Here is an 18,709-nt window from a genome sequence, read left to right on the forward strand (position 1 = left end):
GCGATTCTCTTGCCTCGGCCTCCTGAGTAGCTGGGACTATAGGTATGTGCCACCACACCAGGCTAATTTTTGTATCTGTAGTAGAGACGGGGTTTTGCCATGTTGGCCAGGCTGGTCTTGACCTCCTGACCTCAAGTGATCTGCCCACCTTGGTTTCCCAAAGTGCTGGGATTACAGGCATAAACCACCACACCTGGCTTATAATTGATTTTTGATATAACGTTTCACACGGTACAAAAGCTTCTATGGTTTATTATAAATGGAAACTCATCAATGATTATTTTTCCACCATTAATAATTGCAATTTGAAGGAGATATGAAATCAAAGCAGTAGTTGCAAAAACTGACAAACTAATTGTTTTGAAAAACAGATTAGGCCTGGCGCGGTGGCTCAAGCCTGTAATCCCAGCACTTTGGGAGGCCGAGACGGGCGGATCACGAGGTCAGGAGATCCAGACCATCCTGGTTAACACGGTGAAACCCCGTCTCTACTAAAAAAAATACAAAAAACTAGCCGGGCGAGGTGGCGGGCGCCTGTAGTCCCAGCTACTCAGGAGGCTGAGGCAGGAGAATGGCGTGAACCCGGGAGGCAGAGCTTGCAGTGAGCTGAGATCCGGCCACTGCACTCCAGCCTGGGCGACAGAGCGAGACTCCGTCTCAAAAAAAAAAAAAAGAAAAAAAAAAAGAAAAAAAAGATTAAAGAGAATCTACTCACTATTGCTACAAAGAAAAACAGTTGTCTGAAATGTAATTGCCAAGAGAAAAATAACTGGTTTAATCTGGTTTTAAGGAAATGAGGAGTGGGGGATTTGAAATTTTTGGACAGGGGCTAGTCATGGTGGCTCAAACCTGTAATCCCAGCACCTTGGGAGGCCAAGGTGGGAGGATCACTTGACCCCAGGAGTTTGAGACCTGCCCAGGTAACATAGTCATACCTCTTCTCTACAAAAAAATAAAAAAATTAGCCGGGTGTGGTGGCATGCACCTGTAGTCTCTGCTACTTGCAAAGCTGAGGCGGGAGGATCACTTGAGCCCAGGAGGTCAACACTGCAGTGAGCCATAATCATACCACTGCACTCCAGCCTGGGTGACAGAGCAAGACTGTCTCAAAAAAAAAAAAAAAAAAAAAAAAAAAGTTACATAGTTGCACCCATATCATTATGGTATTTTGATTTGGATTTTTTTCTTTAAATTCTACTGTAAACATCTTATCTAATTATATCACAAGTCCTTTATGGAACAAGATAGGAAAGGGCAATGCCAATGGCTCCACAGTCTGCATAGTTATCACTAAAATAGAAATCCTAAATGTTAAGACATCTTTGGCCGGGCATGGTGGCTCACGCATGAAATCTTAGTACTCTGGGAGGCCGAGGCGGGTGGATAACCTGAGGTCAGAAGTTCAAGACCAGCCTAGCCAAAATGGTGAAACCCTGTCTCTACTAAAAATATAAAAAATAACCAGGCATGGTGGCAGCTGCCTGTAATCCCAGTTACTCTGGAGGCTGAGGCAAGAGAATCGCTTGAGCTGGGTGCAGTGGCTCACGCCTGTAATCTCAGCACTTTGGGAGGCTGAGGCAGGCAGATCACGAGGTCAGGAGTTTGAGACCAACCTGGCCAACATGGTGAAACTCTGTCTCTAAAAATGCAAAAATTAGCTGGGCACAGTGGTGCACACCTGTAGTCCCAGATACTCGGGAGGCTGAGGCAGGAGAATTGCTTGAACCCAGGAAGCGGAGGTTGCAGGGAGCTGAGATGGCGCCACTGGACTCCAGCCTGGGCAACAGAGTGAGACTCCATCTCAAAAACAAAAAACAAAAAACAAAAACAAAAACAAGAGAGAGAATCACTTGAACCTGGGAGGTGGAGGTTGCAGTGAGCCAAGATTGTGCCACTGCACTCCAGCCTGGGCAATGAGAGCTAAACTCTGTCTCAAAACAAAACAAAAACAAAAAAGAAAAGAAAAAAAGATATCTTTGCGGGAGGCTAGAGAAAATGAGAGATTTAGTGCATTCAGTGATGCTGTATGGAATATTTTACCAAAAAAGAGCTAATGTAAAGTCCCAGGGTAGGAGATGCAGCATCTACCCAAGAAAGGGGTACAGGGAAGAGAAAACACAGCAATATCTGTTTTCTATATGTGCCAATGTGAAAAAGTCTCAGAGCCAGTTTGCTAGGGTCATGGGAAGGAACTAGCAGCAAAAATTGACTACCAAAAATAAATAAATAAATAAATAAACGAATAAAGGAGTCTGGCTTTGTCAGTAAAGAAAGAACAATAATATATACAAACAATTTCTATATTCAAGGTTCAAAAAAGAAAATTCTGGACTCAATATGCAGAAAAATGGCTGAAGCATCTATCTATAATAAGAAGAAATGACTAAAAGGGCAAACCTTGGAAAGGAGAATCATGACATGAGAAGAAAGACTTTTTCTTTTTAAAGGGAAGTAATGATATGTGATCATGCAAATGCAAATGTCTGTGGACATTACTGTTTGCTGGTGGGAAGAGAATTTTAATGTGTGCCCTATGCAAATGCATTTTATAATAAAACAAATGTGCAAGGACTTCTGGGGGTGAGGAGGACAGAGTAGAGCAGCAGCTGCTAAATGCTGATGCCCGAGAGGCATGGGAGGATAGAGCCAGAACGTGCCACTCTGGAACCCTGAGCAAATTCTAGCAGGGAGGACAAATCAAAAACCCTATCCTTATAAAAAATCTCTTACATTTGACAGAGAACCGCATGGCTAATGAATTAATATCTGGAAGATTTTTTTTTTTTTTACCAAGTGCTTAACCATGAGCAATTATTTCTCTGTGCTTAGAATGATCCTCATAAGAGGACATTAAAAAAATAACAGCAAAAAACTCCCTTTTCTGTGCTGAGTCATGGGACAAATGATATGAAATGCACCATAAAGCTTAGAGAAAGGCCAGTGCAGAGACAATGCACCTGTAGTCGCAGCTACTTGGGAGGTGGAGATGGGAGGATCTCTTGAGCCCAGGAGTTCAAGGCTGTAGAGTACTATAATGGGCTTGTGAATAGTCACTACACTCTAGCCTGGACAACATACAGAGAGGAGAAGAAGGAGAAGGAGAAGGAGAATGAGGAGGAAGAGGAGGAGGACGAGGAGGAGAAGGAGAAGGAGGAGAAGAAGGAGGAGGAGGAGGAGGAGAAGAAGAAGCAGAAGCAGAAGAAGAAGAAGAACTACTACAGATAAATATAATGCAAGCTATTATAAACCATTTAGTGTCTTTGTGTCAAAATGAGCACGAATGTCAAAGCTCATTTACGGCACAGTCCTAGGCACTGGTGAAAGAATGAACAGAAGGCAGTCTCTACAATGCTGAACAGTCTGTTTTTGACCAACTGATGGTTATTCATATCTGTATATCTGAAGCAATTATTAAAAAGAAACTGGGAAAAAGTCTGTGTCTCTGTGATAGAGATATTTAAACAAGCCATTTTGAAAATGTTAAAAAATTAAAATTGTAGAAAGTCGAACCATAGGTGCCATGTTTTGCCTGAAGTGGTAAAAATACCATCTGCCTCAGTCTTTTAGCAGCATGCTTATTTCAAGTAGCAGTAGGCTAAACTACAGGCATACGCTCAGCTCCAGCTGGGGAAAATACACAGACGTTTGTCGATGTTTTTCTAAGCAAGAGTAGTCAACATATTCGTTTTCTTTTAGACATATATATTAGTTACCATAGCAAACCAAACGTGAATGTGGTCCGAGAGGCTTCTCCACCAGTCCCAACACATCTCCAAGAATCCCTACAATTCAATAGGTGGCACTCTTCCCTCTAGCACTGAGCTGAAGAGGCTCTGCCTAACCTTGAGGCCAGAAGCCTAAGGAGCTGGAACAGTCTGAGAGATGCGCACCCGGGGCTGCAGGACAGTCACTGGAATTAAGATCCCCACAGCATTGTGCACTGGAGCAAAAGTGTTAGCTTCCTGGTCACACTTCACTTCTGGTAATTACATTCCATCTAATACAACTTCTGCAGTTTTTACTTGGTAAGATATTCCTTGTTTTTCCATCTTGAAACTACTAAGGTAGGATTGCCTCACACAGTTAAACAGCTTCCATCTTTGCCCACTGCCCAGGTGGATGAGTTTCAGCAACGAGGAGAGTGACTTCCAGTGCTGTGTTAACTACTTTAAGAGACAGGGAGAGATTTAATGAATTAATAGTAGTCAAGTGCTTTGATATCTTAGGATGGAGGGTACTATAGCCGTGTAAAGCATTCATATCCAGGCTCTATCACAACAGGAACTCAATTAAAAAGTAATTCAATTTCTATCTGAGTGTCTGTGTACAGACCACTATTTTGCTGAATGCAACACACATTTTGAAGGTATAGTTGAGAATGATTTTGAAATGATCACCTCTTCCACACTCTCCCCTGCTTCCTCACCATCTGAAACTGACAAAATAATTTCGGTGCATGACCGAAATAATTATATACAGGTTTTTTTTGGACTCTTTCTTTATTATTTTATTTTAAGTTCTGGGATACATGTGCAGAAGGTGCAGGTTTGTTACACAGGTATACATGTGCCGTGGTGGTTTGTGCACCTATTGACCTGCCCTCTAAGTTCCCTCCTTTCGCTCCCCTCCACCCCCAACAGGCCCTGGTGTGTGTTGTTCCCCTCCCTGTGTTCTTTTGTTCTCATTGTTCAACTCCCACTTATGAGTGAGAACATGTGGTGTTTGGTTTTCTGTTCCTGTGTTAGTTTGCTGAGGATGATGGCTTCCAGCTTCATCCATATCCCTGCAAAGGACATGATCTCATTCCTTTTTAAAATGGCTGCACACTTTCTTAATATCTGACTTTTCAGACAAAATTTGGCTTTTGAGTTTACAAATACCTATCACTTGGAAATAAAGAAATTTTCAGCAAGAAATGAATTTCACAATAGTCTCCTGAAATAGCTGCTGAGTTTTTCAAATACCATTTTAAAATAACCCCTACCAGGGGAACCCTAAGCCACTAAGCACAATGCCTATATTAGCCTGAACATCATGACCACAAAGAGCAGAGCACACAAAGAGGAGGAGTAGACCTTAGGTCACGGGATGCATTGCCGAGTAGTCCATAACACACTGCATAAGGGATAACACTGCAGACATCTCCCCAAGACTTAGTAGAGAAAGATATAATCTTTCTTCTTTATGTTACTTGGGTTTAAGTCTGTGTAAGGATGACAGGTCTGGATTAGTTTCAAGCTATGTCTTTAAATAACAGAATAGCACTACATATTCAAGGAGGGGTGGGTTTCTATTTACTGGCATGAGAAATACTATAACTGGGCACTTGAAAAGGCAACCTTAGGCAACTTTGGGATGGAACGTATTACACAGTCAATACACTCTTAAGGCTGGGTGCGGTGGCTCACACCTGTAATTCTAACACTTTGGGAGGCCGAGGCGGGCAGGTCGCTTTGAGTTTAGGAGTTTGAGACCAGCCTGGGCAATGTGGTGAAACCTGTCTCTACAAAAAATACAAAAATTAGCTGGGTGTGGTGGCGCACGCCTGTAAACCCAGCTACTCGGGAGGCTGAGGCAGGAGATTGCTTGAACCCAGGAGGCGGAGGTTGCAGTGAGCCAAGATCGTGCCGTTGCACTCCAGCCTGGGCAACAAGAGCTAAACTTCATCTCAAAAAACAAACAAATAAACAAACAAAAACTTAAAATGGCTAATTTGAGTCTACAGTCCTTGATCCCAAACCTCTCCTAACCTCCGGTACATCTCCTAACATAACATGAATGTAATACTTGTGCATACTTATTTGTCAAGCACTCCTGTGTAAGCCTGTGCTAGGGAGGGTGATGCAACCATGAGCAAGGCCATCAAAGCCCCTGCCTTTAGATCTTTTACATGCTATTGGAAGAAGAAATAAACATGCACTTAAATAAAAACTATAATTTTATGTTATGATAAATGTTAAAGAGAAAAAAACAGAGCAAAGGTGGAGTGGCTACTTTAGATAGGGAAGCTGGAGTCAAGGGAGCTTGTGATGGCAAACCCTGGCAGTCATGTTCATGGTGGTTGTCTTGGCACTAGCATAGTGCCTCAAATATATTAAACATCAAATAAAGGCTGGGTGCGGTGGCTCATGCCTGGAATCCCAGCACTTTGGGAGGCTGAGGCGGGCAGGTTGCTTTGAGTTTAGGAGTTTGAGACCAGCCTGGGCAATGTGGTGAAACCTGTCTCTACAAAAAACACAAAAATTAGCTGGGCATTGGTGGCTTGCACCTGTAATTCCAGCTACTCGGGAGGCTGAGGCTGGAGAATCACTTGATCCTGGGAAGCCGAAGTTGCAGTGAGCTGAGATCGTGCCGCTGCACTCCAACTTGGGAGACAGAGTGAGACCCTGTCTCAAAAAAAAAAAAAAAAAAGTAAATTTAAAAATATATTAAATAAATGTTGGTTGGGTGAAGGAGTGTGTCTGGACCTCAGGATAAGAATGTCTCTTCCCAGATTTAGAATGGGCTTAGGGAATAGAACAGCACTACTCTAAACTGCTCATTTTGTACTGAGGAAACTAACAAAAGACCAAAGAGATGAAGTGAACAATTTGGTTTGCATGTTTTCTCCCCTCCAAATATCATGTTGAAAAGTGACCTCCATTGTTGGAAGTGGGCCTAGTGGGAGGTGTTTGGGTCATGGGATCAGATCCCTCATGAATGGCTTAACGCCATGCCCTTGGTGACAAGTGAGTTCTCACTCAGTGAGTCCATGCACAATCTGGTTGTTTAAAAGTGTGTGGCACCTCCCCTCTCTTGCCATGTGAAATGCCCAATACCCTTTGCCATGCGCCATGATTCTAAGCTCACCAGAAGCCTCACCAGAAGTAGATGTCAGCACTATGCTTCTCATATGCCTGCAGAACCATAAGCCAATTAAATCTCTTTTCTTTTTTATTTTTTTTGAGACAGGGTCTCACTCCCACTCCCGTTGCCCAGGCTGGCATACAGTGGTGCAATCACAGCTCACTGCAGCCTCAACTTCCTGGGGTCAGGTAATCCTCCACCTCAGGGTCCTGAGTAGCCAGAACTACAGGTGTGCACCACCATACCTAGCTATTTTTTTATATTTTTAGGAGGGAGTGCAATGACACAATCTCAGCTGACTGCAACCTCTGCCTCTCAGGCTCAAGCAATCCTCCCACCTCAGCCTCCTGAGTAGCTGGGACTATGAGTGTGCACAACATATCTGGCTAATTTTTGTACTTTTTTAGAGACAGGATTTTGCCATATTGCCCAGGCTGGTCTTGAACTCCTGAGCTCAAGTGCTCCTGCCTTGGCTTCCCAAGCCAGCCATATATTTGGCCACTATACCCAGCCATATATTTCTTCTCTTTTTTTTTTTAGACAGACTGTTGCTCTGTTGTCCAGGCTGGAGTGCAAAGACATGACCTTGGCTCATTGCAACCTGTGCCATTGGGGTTCATGCACTTCTCCTGCCTCAGCCTCCCGAGTAGCTGGGATTACAGGCACACGCCACCACACCTGGCTAATGTTTGTGTTTTTAGTAGAGATGGGGTTTTACCATGTTGACCAGGCTGGTCTCAAACTCTTGACCTCAGGTGATCCACCCCCATGGCCTCCCAAAGTGCTGGGATTACAGGTGTGAGCCACCGTGCCCGGCCCCAGCCAGGTACTTCTTTATTGCACTACAAGAACAGACTAACACAGTGACTATTATCAGATTTTGCAGTGAGTTGGTGGCAGAGCCATTGCTTGGTCCAGGGGCGCTCTTATCTGTGCACCACATTTTTCTCTTTGCCATTTTCCAATGGAAATCTCTTCCATTGTCAAGTGCTTCTGTGATAAGAAACCTTAGAGGCATTCTTTGAGTCATAAAAAAAGCATCACCAGTCTGGGTAACAGCGAGACCTCGTTTCTAAAAATAATAATAATAAACAAATTAAAAAAAATAGCCAGATGTGGTGACACATATCTGTAGTCCCAGTTACTCGGGAGTCTGAGGCAAGAGGATCATTTGAGCCCAGGAGTGGGAGGCTGCAGTAAGCTATGATTGTGCCACTGCACTTCAGCCTGAGTGACAGAGTGAGACCCCATCTCTAAAAAATAAAAATAAAACAAAATAAATATCAGTGTTCAATTGTCACTCTTTTCCCTTACTCTTCCCCTTTTTTATTCATATGTTAGTTTTCTGTCACTACCACAGTAAAAATCCCAGTCTTTATCTTCAAACTAGTTTACTACAACCTTCCTAAGCAATCTTCTTAACCCTGCTGATATCTGCAAACTGTGTCAAACACTTTCCTTTCCTCTCTGCCTTGAGACCCAATGCCCTATCCCTGATTTTCTCCTGCAGCAGGCTGCTTCTCCCCCACTTACTGCATGTGTTTTCTATTTTCTTACTCATGGCCTCTGTTCACTCGCTTACTCGCTCATTCACTTACTAAGTGTCAAGTACTGCTTTGGGTACCAGATATACGAAGAGAAAAAAGAAACTGTCTCTGCCCTCCAAGAGCTCACAGTCTAGGATCTGTCTCATAAATTGATCATTATAATATAACAGAGTAAGAGCAGTGACTGAGAAATGCAGTGTATTGAGGAACTGAGGAAAGCACCTAACCCAGCCTGGGGAACCACAGTGGATGTGTTATAGGAGACAATCCTAAATTAAGCTTCATTGGATGAGCAGAGGGAGCCAGATAAAGAGGGCATTCTAAGCAGAGGGGACAGCATGAGTGAAGGCGCAGAGAACAGAAGCAGTATGCTTTATGAAACTTGGTGCTGCTGCAGGACCGTGGGAGATGAAGCTGCAGGGTCTCTTTAGGCGGAGATCACACAGCCCTGTATATGCCAACCCAGCAAGCTATGAATGTGCCAGACAGACAACATGGAGCAATGAAGGGTTTTGAGCTGGAGAGGGAAACTGTCAGATTGGTGGTTTAGATAGCCACTCTGGCTGGTAAAGATCTGTGGGGACAAAAGAGAGGCAGTGGAGAATGAGCAGTAGGTTTTTCAGTGGTTCAGATGAAGACTACGAGCACGAGGAATGGAAGACAGACCAAGAGGAAGAGTTGGAGTCAAGAAAATGTAGGCTATAAAACTGGTATGACTTGGTCATGGAACATGAGGTGGGGAGTAGGAGCGGTTTCTTACATGAGAAGTTTCTCACATGGTTGACTGGTGGGATGACAGTGCTAATCACAGGAGAGAAGATAAGAAAAAAGGCTCAGAGGTCCAGCACCAAGGACTGCAACCTTCCTAGTCCAATGCAATATATGGACTCTGGGTGATAATGATCCACCAATGTAGACTCATCAATTTTTTCTTTGAGACAGGGTCTCACTCTGTCACCCGGGCTGGAGTGCAGTAGTATGATCTTAGCTCACTGAACCGTCTGCTCCCAGGCTTAAGCAATCCTCCCACCTCAGCCTCCCAGGTAGCTGCAACCACAAGTACTCATCACCATATCCAGCTAATTTTTACATTGTTTTGTACAGACAGGGTTTCGCCATGTTATCCAGGCTGGTCTTGAACTTCTGGGCTCAAGTGGTCCTCTCACCTCAGCCTCCCAAAATGCTGGGATTAGAGGTATGAGCCAACGCACCTGGCCTTAGACTCATCAATTAAACTCAACAAAACAATGTGCTGCTCTGGTGTAGGATGCTGACAGTGAGGGAGGCTGCATGTGTGTGGGGTTAGGGGCTATAGAAACTCTACTTTTCACTCACTTTTGCTGTCAACCTGAAACTGCTGTAAAATATGAAGTCACTAAACAACAGCAACAGAAAGGCCAGAGATGTCAGAAAAGATGTTTAGTTTAGTTTAAGATGCACTGGGGTCTTATGCCTGTAGGAGACCCAACCGGGTAAGTCCACAGCCTGTGTTTGGGTATATGATGAGGCTCAAGTACACATCTAAGACAGAGTGACAAATATGGAAGCCCTTGGTTTAGAGGTGCTCCTATTATCTAGTTTTTCTTGAAGGAGGCGAAAGTATGTGAGGCAGATAAAAGGAGAGACTGTCCCAACACCCCTCATGGGAGGAAGAGAAAGGACTTGACAGCCTCTGAGACTCCAAAAGCTGCAGTCTTAGACCCCAGGGAAAGGCCCAGGGAAAAAGTCGAAAATCAAAGAAGAGGCAGTGAAGGAAAAAAAGTCCTTTGCTGGAGAGAAAAGACCTGAGACAGACTCCAAAAAAGCCAGAGACCAAGTTCTTTGCTGCTCCTAGTTAATCTGTGAGAAAAGCTTCCCACACTCTCCCCAAAATGGCCCCCAAACCCCAAAAACCAAAGTATCCCAGTCAACCTAAATCCAGTGATTCAAATGGAAGGAAACATCAGAGCTACCCAAAGAGCTTTTTAGAAGCTTTGCAACCTTCTCCAAGTGGGAGACCTGGACTTACAGATTTTTAAAAACCTCCATAGGTAATTCTGACATATGTTCCTGGGTATAAGAACCAGTGGTTCAAAGTAAATCTATTTTTTAATTGTCAAAAAAAAAAAAAAAAAAAAAAGAGAGAGAGACTTTATTTTCAGCATGGAAAGGAGAGTAAAGGTGGGGGCCATGGGTGTGCCCCACTAGGCTGCCAGGAGAGTGCAAGGCTCCGGGTCAGCTCTGGAGAGGCCCTTGAGGGTTTTGGTTGTCCCATGGCAAACAGAGCCCTTCCGGGTCGTGTTTCTCCTTCCCTGTCTTTGGAGTGCAGGTGTGCTCACACCCTCGATTGCTGCATAAATCAGATGGTTGACATGCTCTTTTAGCCAAGCAGCTGTACACATGCCATACACCTGCTAAATGTTCCATTTGTCCCTGAGGGGAAAACAGAACGTGATCTAAGTGTGTTCCTAGGCCTGTACTGATGCACTGAAATCTGACCTCCCGCAGCAGTTTTTAACTAGGGCTGTGTGTCAGAATTATCTGTGGAGACATTTTCAAACCACTCTAGCCTGCCCCTGTACCGCTCTCTCCATCAGGGGATTCTGATCTTGGTGAAAGAGGGTCTGATGCAGTGGTACCTAGGCACGTGTGTTTTCAAAAGTTCCACAGGCGATGTGAGAACTCTTGCCTTTGGGAGTTCAAGTCTGTCCTGTAAGGTGCTTTCCAGGTATTATCTGATGGCCAAAAAGGTTGTCTTCCATCCACAGGCCATAGGCATCTTTCAACAACGGCTAGTGATTTTACTGTTTATTTTTCCCCATCACACTTACTGACACTTGACATTACGTTATTTATTTAGCCCTTTATTTAGTTATCGATTTTCCCCACTAGAATTGTAAATATTCTGAAAGGAGACTTCATCTAGTTCACCGTTGTATTCTCAATACAATATCTGGAATGAAACAGGTACTCAATAATAAATAGACTTCTTGTTGAATGAACCTTATTCCATGTGCTATTGCCTGTTACTTAACAGGAAATGTCCCTCAGTTCTCAGTGTGATAATTCTCTTTTGACCTTTCAAATATAAACGAAAACCAAACACCAAATTGAAATATGTAAAATAGTACAGTATGTATAAAATTTGCCTACCTTAGCATAGTCCAATCTTCCTTTTTCTTGAGCCTACAAAAGAAGAGGGGAAAATTAATTTGTTACTTCTCTAAAAGTTTAGTGCTTCTATAATTTTTGTTCTCAAAGAATAGAACTCAGCTTCTCTGTCCCCCTTTCCCTCTCTCTATTTAATATACATATTGAACTATATATTATAATCCATGTAAATTGCAAGCATATAGAAAAGTTAAATGAACAGTTCACTGAGCACGCATAGACACTCTATCTAGATCTGGCAGGAGTGGATGTCACAAGTCTTCACGTCACATGCTTCAGCACGTACCTTGTACACATGTGGCATCTCATACGTCACCCCATGACCACAATCAAAATTGATGAACTCACAATAATGCCATATCGTCTAACACAAATCTATATTCAAATTTCTCCAACTTTTCCAAGAATATCTTGTACAGCTTTTTTTCCCCCAAAACCAGAATTAATAAAGATTCACACATTGCATTCTGGTTTTATGTCTCTTTTGCTGCCTTTTATTTATTATTATAGTTTCTTCTTTTTTGCCTAGACTGGTCTCTCCCCATTCTTCACAGAATGAAAATAAAAGCCATTAGCTTATTTTCATAAAAACCATTGACTTTTTGAGAAGACAAGGATAGCTGTTTTACAAAATTCCTTTTTCTTCTTTCTTCATTGCGTCATTTAACTTGTTTCTGTTTTGCTTATAAACTGAAAGCTGGGTCTGGAGAAGCCTGCTAAGATTTAGGTTAAACATTTTTGGCAAAACTACTTTATGTGGAAATATTACACACTCCATCAATTCAGGAGGCACAAAATGTCAGGCTGTTCCACTCTTAGTAATGCTGTAAATTTGGCTGGGTGTGGTGGCTCACGCCTGTAATCCCAACACTTCGGGAGGCCAAGGCAGGCAGATTACCTGAGGTCAGGAGTTCGAGACAGCATGGCCAACATGGCGAAACCCTGTCTCTACTAAAAATACAAAAATTAGTCAGGTGTGGTGGCAGGCGCCTGTAATCCCAGCTACTCAGAAGGCCGAGGAGACAGAAAAATCGCTTGAACCCAGAAGGCGGAGACTGCAGTGGGCCAAGATCGCGCCACTGCACTCTTGCCTGAGTGACAGAGCAAGACTCTGTCTCAAAAAGAAAAAAATCTTAACATAACAATCAGGGTTAGTTTTTGCTGGCAGGTCAGTTTGTGTTCTGCAGACGTCAGGATAAAATTTCTCCTGCCACATCTGCATAGAACAAGAGTCTTCCAACTTACAAACGGGTTAGATCTTGAGACCATTTTGCTCCTGAGTCCAAATTTACATTATACAGGTAATTAACATAGGCAGATTACTCCCATGAGAGAAAAAAAAGTTCATAATACTGGTCCTAAAGCTGGGCACAGTGGCTCACATGTGTAATCCCAGCACTTTGGGAGGCTGAGGCAAGAGGATAACTTGAGCCCAGGAGTTCAATACCAGTCCTGGCAACACAGTGAGACTCCATCTCCACAAAAAATAAAAAAATTAGTTGGGTGTGGTGGTATGCGCCTGTAGTCCTAGCTACTCAGGAGGCTGAGGTGAGAGGATTGTGTGAGCCTGGGAGGTTGAGGCTGTAGTGAGCCATAGTTGCACCACTACATTCCAACCTGGGTGACAGAGTGAGACCCTGTCTCAGAAAAAAAAAAAAAAAAATTGGTCCTGACCCTTCTTGCTGCTTTAGAATCCTTTAAAAATTTATCTGAAGATGACTGCATTTTGTTTTTTTTTTTCTTTTTTGAGACAGAGTCTTGCTCTGTCCTCCAGGCTGGAGTGCAGTGGTGTATCTTGGCTCACTGCAAACTCTATCTCCCGGGTTCAAGCAATTCTCCTGTCTCAGCCTCCTGAGTAGCTGGGATTACAGGCACCCACCACCATGCCCGGCTAATTTTTGTATTTTTAGTAGAAACAAAGGTTTCGCCATGTTGGCCAGGCTGGTCTCGAACTCCTGACCTCATGTGATCCACCCGCTTCAGTTTCCCAACGTGCTGGGATTACAGGTGTGAGCCACTGCGCCCGGCCCTTTTCTTATTTTCATAGTAAGAAACTTATAAGGGCCGGGTGCAGTGGCTCAAGCCTGTAATCCCAGCACTTTGGGAGGCCAAGACGGGCGGATCACGAGGTCAGGAGATCGAGACCATCCTGGCTAACACGGTGAAACCCCATCTCTACTAAAAAATACAAAAAACTAGCCGGGTGAGGTAGCAGGCGCCTGTAGTCCCAGCTACTCGGGAGGCTGAGGCAGGAGAATGGTGTAAACCTGGGAGGCGGAGCTTGCAGTGAGCTGAGATCCGGCCACTGCACTCCAGCCTGGGCAACAGAGTGATCCGTCTCAAAAAAAAAAAAAAAAAAGAAACTTATAAAACACTGTTCACACATAGCTGTTGGCACCATCACAAACCACTCTAAAATTGTGATTAAATATTTTCATTGAAACAAAAGGCCTCTGCAACCAATCTACTATAAAAAAGAATAAGGTCTTCAGTCTGCTTTTCGAAAGTTTTTAGTGTTCTAGGATTTTCAGTGAACTAAGAGTTTGAACTTAGTACTGAGATGCATTGTACCAACAGGAATATGAGTGAGTTCTTAAAGAAACTTTAAATCCAAGCTATTAGTCTCTCTGCTTAGATATTTTACATTTATTTGTTTGTCTGTTTATGGTCATCTTTTCCCAAAATAGTTTTATCTACACTGAAAATCCCACTATAGTAACTTCTGCAGAAGTGGTAAGGAAACCCTGAACACATCTGTATTGCTCACTTATGACCTAGCTACTCACTCTGATATTGTCCAAATATGGACTGGCCTTGATCTTATGAATAGTCCACAGATGACCTGTGACCAAAATTTCAGCAGCAGCACTTTCCCAACATGCTTAGTCTTTCAGTTCTCAAACTCGCAGCTGACTCTTGAATTCATTTAGGTTAATGGACATCTGACATTGAGGCTGATCCTGTGGTCACGAGTTTTCCACTTTTTCCACTGGCCATCCTTTTCCTTGTCTCTTGCTGACTACTATGAATTGCTCAGGCGCAGCACTTTTCAAATGACACTAGGATATTTTGAAATATATATTTGGTCATAGCCCAGTTTTCTGGCATACAACTCCTAAAATCTTCAGAAACTCGCCAAGTGATGCCTTTTTGTACGAGCTGACTGATGGCTGGAAACTCCCGACCTCAGGATGGGGACTGGTCATGGCAAAGACCAAGGCAGGATTAGAAGGTTAGAGCTTTCAGCCCACCCCCAAATTTCTGGGGAGGGGAGAGGGGTTGAAGGTTAAGATGATCACCAATGGCCAATAGCTTAATCAATCATACCTATGCAACGAAGCTTCCATAAAAACCCAAAAAGACAGAATTTGGAGAACTTCTGGGGAGCTGAACACATGGAGGTTTCTATATAGTGGTGCACTGGAGAGGAAATGGAAACCCCACACCCCTTCCCACATGTCTTAACTTTTGCATCTACTCATCTGTGTCCTTTGTAATATTCTTTAAATAAACCGGTAAGTGTAAGTGTTTCTGTTCCAAAATTCACATAGCTATGAAAAAGAAAGTGTTTCCCTGAGTTCTGGGAGTTGCTCTAGCAAATTAACTGAACCCAAGGAAGTGGTCGTGGGATCCTCACTTTATAGCCGCTCAATCAGAAGCACAGGTAACCTGGAGCTTGTGAATGGCATCTGAAGGCAGGGGAGGGTGCAGTCTTGAGCCCTCAACCTGTAGGATCTGACACTATCTCCAGGTAGATAGTGTCAAAATATGGTACGTGCCTGTTGTCCCAGCTACTTGGGAGGCTGAGGTGAGAAGATCGCTTAAGGTCAGGCGTTTGAGGCTGCGGCGAGCTATGACTGTGCCTGTGAGTATCACTCCACTCCAGCCTAGGCAACAAAGTGAGACTCCCATCTCAAAAAAAAAAAAAAGTGTCGGAATAGAAGTAAGTTAGAGACACTCAGCTGGTGCCAGCTTGCTGAAGTGATCACTTGCTTGTTGATGGGGAGAAATCCTCGCATGTTGGGTCACAGAAGTGTCCTGTGTTGACTATTGTTGAGACTGTATAAAACACTTTTGAGTGTGTTTTCTTCCACTCACAGAGGCACAAACTGGGAGTTCTAGAGAATTGTTCCTGTGGTCAAACAACTCAACCCTGAGCACATCTGTCATTTCCTCACTGTCAATGTTGCCTCTCTTCTAATCATCTCCTCTTCATGTTCTCTCAATATTCTCATCGTCCAGTGCTTATCATGCAGTGCTTAAGAGTGTTGAAAGTAGCATTTGTTGAAAGAAAGTTGAACTTCTGTAGTCAAAGACTGAAAGGCAAACCATGGAGAAACTATGACTGACAATAACTTAGGGATGGAATTTTCCTTTTGGCTGCATTGAGCCACTTCCCACTCTGTCTCAAAAAAATTCAGCAGGTAAGAAGACTGAATATAATGTTCTTTACTGATAAGGACGTCTAGAGTAGGCCTATCACAAATTTCTGTAAAACCATTTTTCCCATCCCGTACTTTGTTTATAGACTAATCATCTTAGAAAATGCTAGTACTTTGAAGTACCTGTGCTTAATCACAATTTATTTTCAAACCTCAAGCTCACTCTACTTTGTTTTCTTAGCTTGGCCACTACCCTGTCACCCAGTAGGGATACACTGTTGGGGATGATGGCAGAGAAACTCCATGGATATAATCTAGATCTGCTCAACATCGGCTCCACAATGGTTTGAAAGCTGAGAGAGTAGAAGCCTACATAAAATGACAACACCATTGCCAGTCATTATAATCTGAACATGCAACTATTGATATGTCTCACCCAAATGTCCTTTTCATTTTGTCACAACAAACATTCTAGCTCTGTGAAATCATTTTACTCTTATTACCTTAGCTTGCACATAAAAGTATCATTTTAGGAAAAAAACTCTGGTAAATATTTAAACTTTTATAGGTATATAATACATATATTATATGTATGTGTGTATACACACACACACATATATTTTCAGCTAATATATGGGTATAATATCTACATATGCCAAACGTACCTGACAATAGACATTCTGATATGATGTTTTCTCACAAAAAGCTTTAGAGCTTATAAAAATATAGTGACCAGGAATGGTGGCTCATGCCTGTAATTCCAACACTTTCGGAGACCAAGGCAGGCAGACCGCTTGAACACGAGAGTTTGAGATCAACTTGGGCAACATGGCGAGAAACCTGTCTCTACAAACAACAACAACAACAACAACAACAGAGCAAAAATCAGCCAGGCATGGTGGCGCACACCTGTAGTCCCAGCTACTTAGGAGGCTGAGGTGGGCAAATTGATTGAGTCCAGGAGGTCAAGGCTACAGTGAGCTGTGATTGCGCCACTGCACTCCAGCCTGGCTGACAGACTGAGACCCTGTCTCAAAAAATAAATTAATTAAAATATATCAAGTTAGATACAAATAAATGATTTAGATTCCTACATAAATATTTCTCATTAAACACTATCCTTATTCTTTTTGTAAAATAGTTAATTTGGGAGGAGCAATAGCTTCTATTATACCTCTTGGTTGCTCATTCATTTAACAAATATTCATTGAGCATCTACTATGAGTCAGGCACTGCTTAGGCACTACAGACACAGGCATGAACAGAACAGATCAAAATGTGTGACCTCTTGGAATTTATCTTCTAGGAGGTTACAAAGTATTGTGATTGACTGATTGTTTGATTGGTTGATGAAACAGGGTCTTACTCTCTCTGTCACCCAGGCTGAGTGCAGTGCTGTAATCACAGTTCACTGCAGCCTCAACCTCTCATATTCAAGCGATCCTCCTGCCTCAGCCTCCTGAGTAGCTGGGGTTACAGTTATGTACCACCACACCTGGTTAATTTTTAATTTTTTATAGCGACGGGGTCTCACTATGTTGCTCAGACTGGTCTTGAACTCCTGGATGCAAGTGATCATCGTGCCTTGGCCTCCCAAAGTGCTGGGATTACAGGCGTGAGCCACTGCACCTAGCTATACAATACTGTTTTAGATATGCTTCGCCTATAATCTACCAAGCTCCATGAAAGCAGGGAAATTTTCTCTTGCTCACAACTGTATCCCAAGTTGAGATCACTGTCTGAGTGAATGAATAAACGGATGAAGCTTTTTCTTTATATGTATTGGTTATGTACTATTTATTCAGGAAATTTTATGACAGGAAAAACGAATTTTACTTACTCCTAGTTCTAGGAAAGCTGGATGTTTTTGGTTGTGAGCTAGTATGTAGGTAATGTAGAGCCCTTAGCTGATGTCTTATACATAATTTTTACCCATATTGAACAATGGCATATTTTCATTTTCTCACCCACCTTCTATTTATAAATAAAGAAGGAAATCTAAGCTTCCATCTGTAGAAAACAAATTCAAGAATTTCATGAAAATTAAACAACAAAAGACTAGGACAGAGAAGAATTAGTATAATTAAGTGCTTCAAACTTAAAAGCAATGCGTCTAACCTAGATCTCCAGAGAGATTTCAAGACATACACCTCAAAATTTCAGGTATTAAAGGCCTTGTCTACTGATTATAGCAAGAGGCCTAAGATCTTAATTGTGAACACTTCAAAAGGCATTGTGACCTGGGAAGATGGATCTGTTGGGAGCCAGAAAATGTGGTTTCTAGTCCTTTATTGGTTAATACCTTGAATAATTTTTACATTTTCATATAGGCCTTCATTTCTTGATCTGTAGAGCATCAGACCAGACCAGAAGTTCCCAGATGCTGGGCTCTCACAAATGCTGGGCTGGATGTATTGGAATCACCTGGGTAGCTTGTAAAAAATGCATATTCTCCATAGCCTACCCCTGAGATTCTGATTTGTTTGCAGATCATTGGTCTGGCCTATATCTAATGTCTTTTTCAATTTGTGCTTCTATGTGCATCAGGGTTTACTTCAAAGGCTGAAAGAGAACAACTATGTAAACTTCATAAGTCTCGAGGAGAATGGAGTACTGCAATTTTTCCCTTTTTGTTCTGACATCTGCCACTTCTCATGTGTATTTCTAGCAGAGCAAGATATTATTATTATTATTATTATTATTATTATTATTATTAAGATAGAGTCTCACTCTGTTCCCCAAGCTGGAGTGGAATGGCATGATTTTGGCTCACTGCAACCTCCG

At 42.7% G+C, this 18,709-nt stretch overlaps 1 protein-coding gene across 2 annotated transcripts in view; it reads right to left on the minus strand.

The window, feature by feature from the left end:
• The window catches only part of PDSS2 (decaprenyl diphosphate synthase subunit 2), a 299,455-nt gene that overhangs the window by 21,336 nt on the left and 259,410 nt on the right, over positions 1 to 18,709 (minus strand). The window contains exon 7 of one of the 2 annotated variants that reach the window (XM_003897975.5): positions 11,526 to 11,558. In XM_003897975.5, coding sequence (XP_003898024.1) covers positions 11,526 to 11,558 — 33 coding nt within the window. Of the gene's footprint in view, positions 1 to 11,525; positions 11,559 to 13,900; positions 15,860 to 18,709 lie in introns of those variants that run through there. The other variant, XM_021937652.2, reaches the window with a different exon arrangement.

Source organism: Papio anubis, chromosome 6 (genome assembly GCF_008728515.1).
Source record: "Papio anubis isolate 15944 chromosome 6, Panubis1.0, whole genome shotgun sequence".
NCBI classification, from domain to species: Eukaryota; Metazoa; Chordata; class Mammalia; order Primates; family Cercopithecidae; genus Papio; species Papio anubis.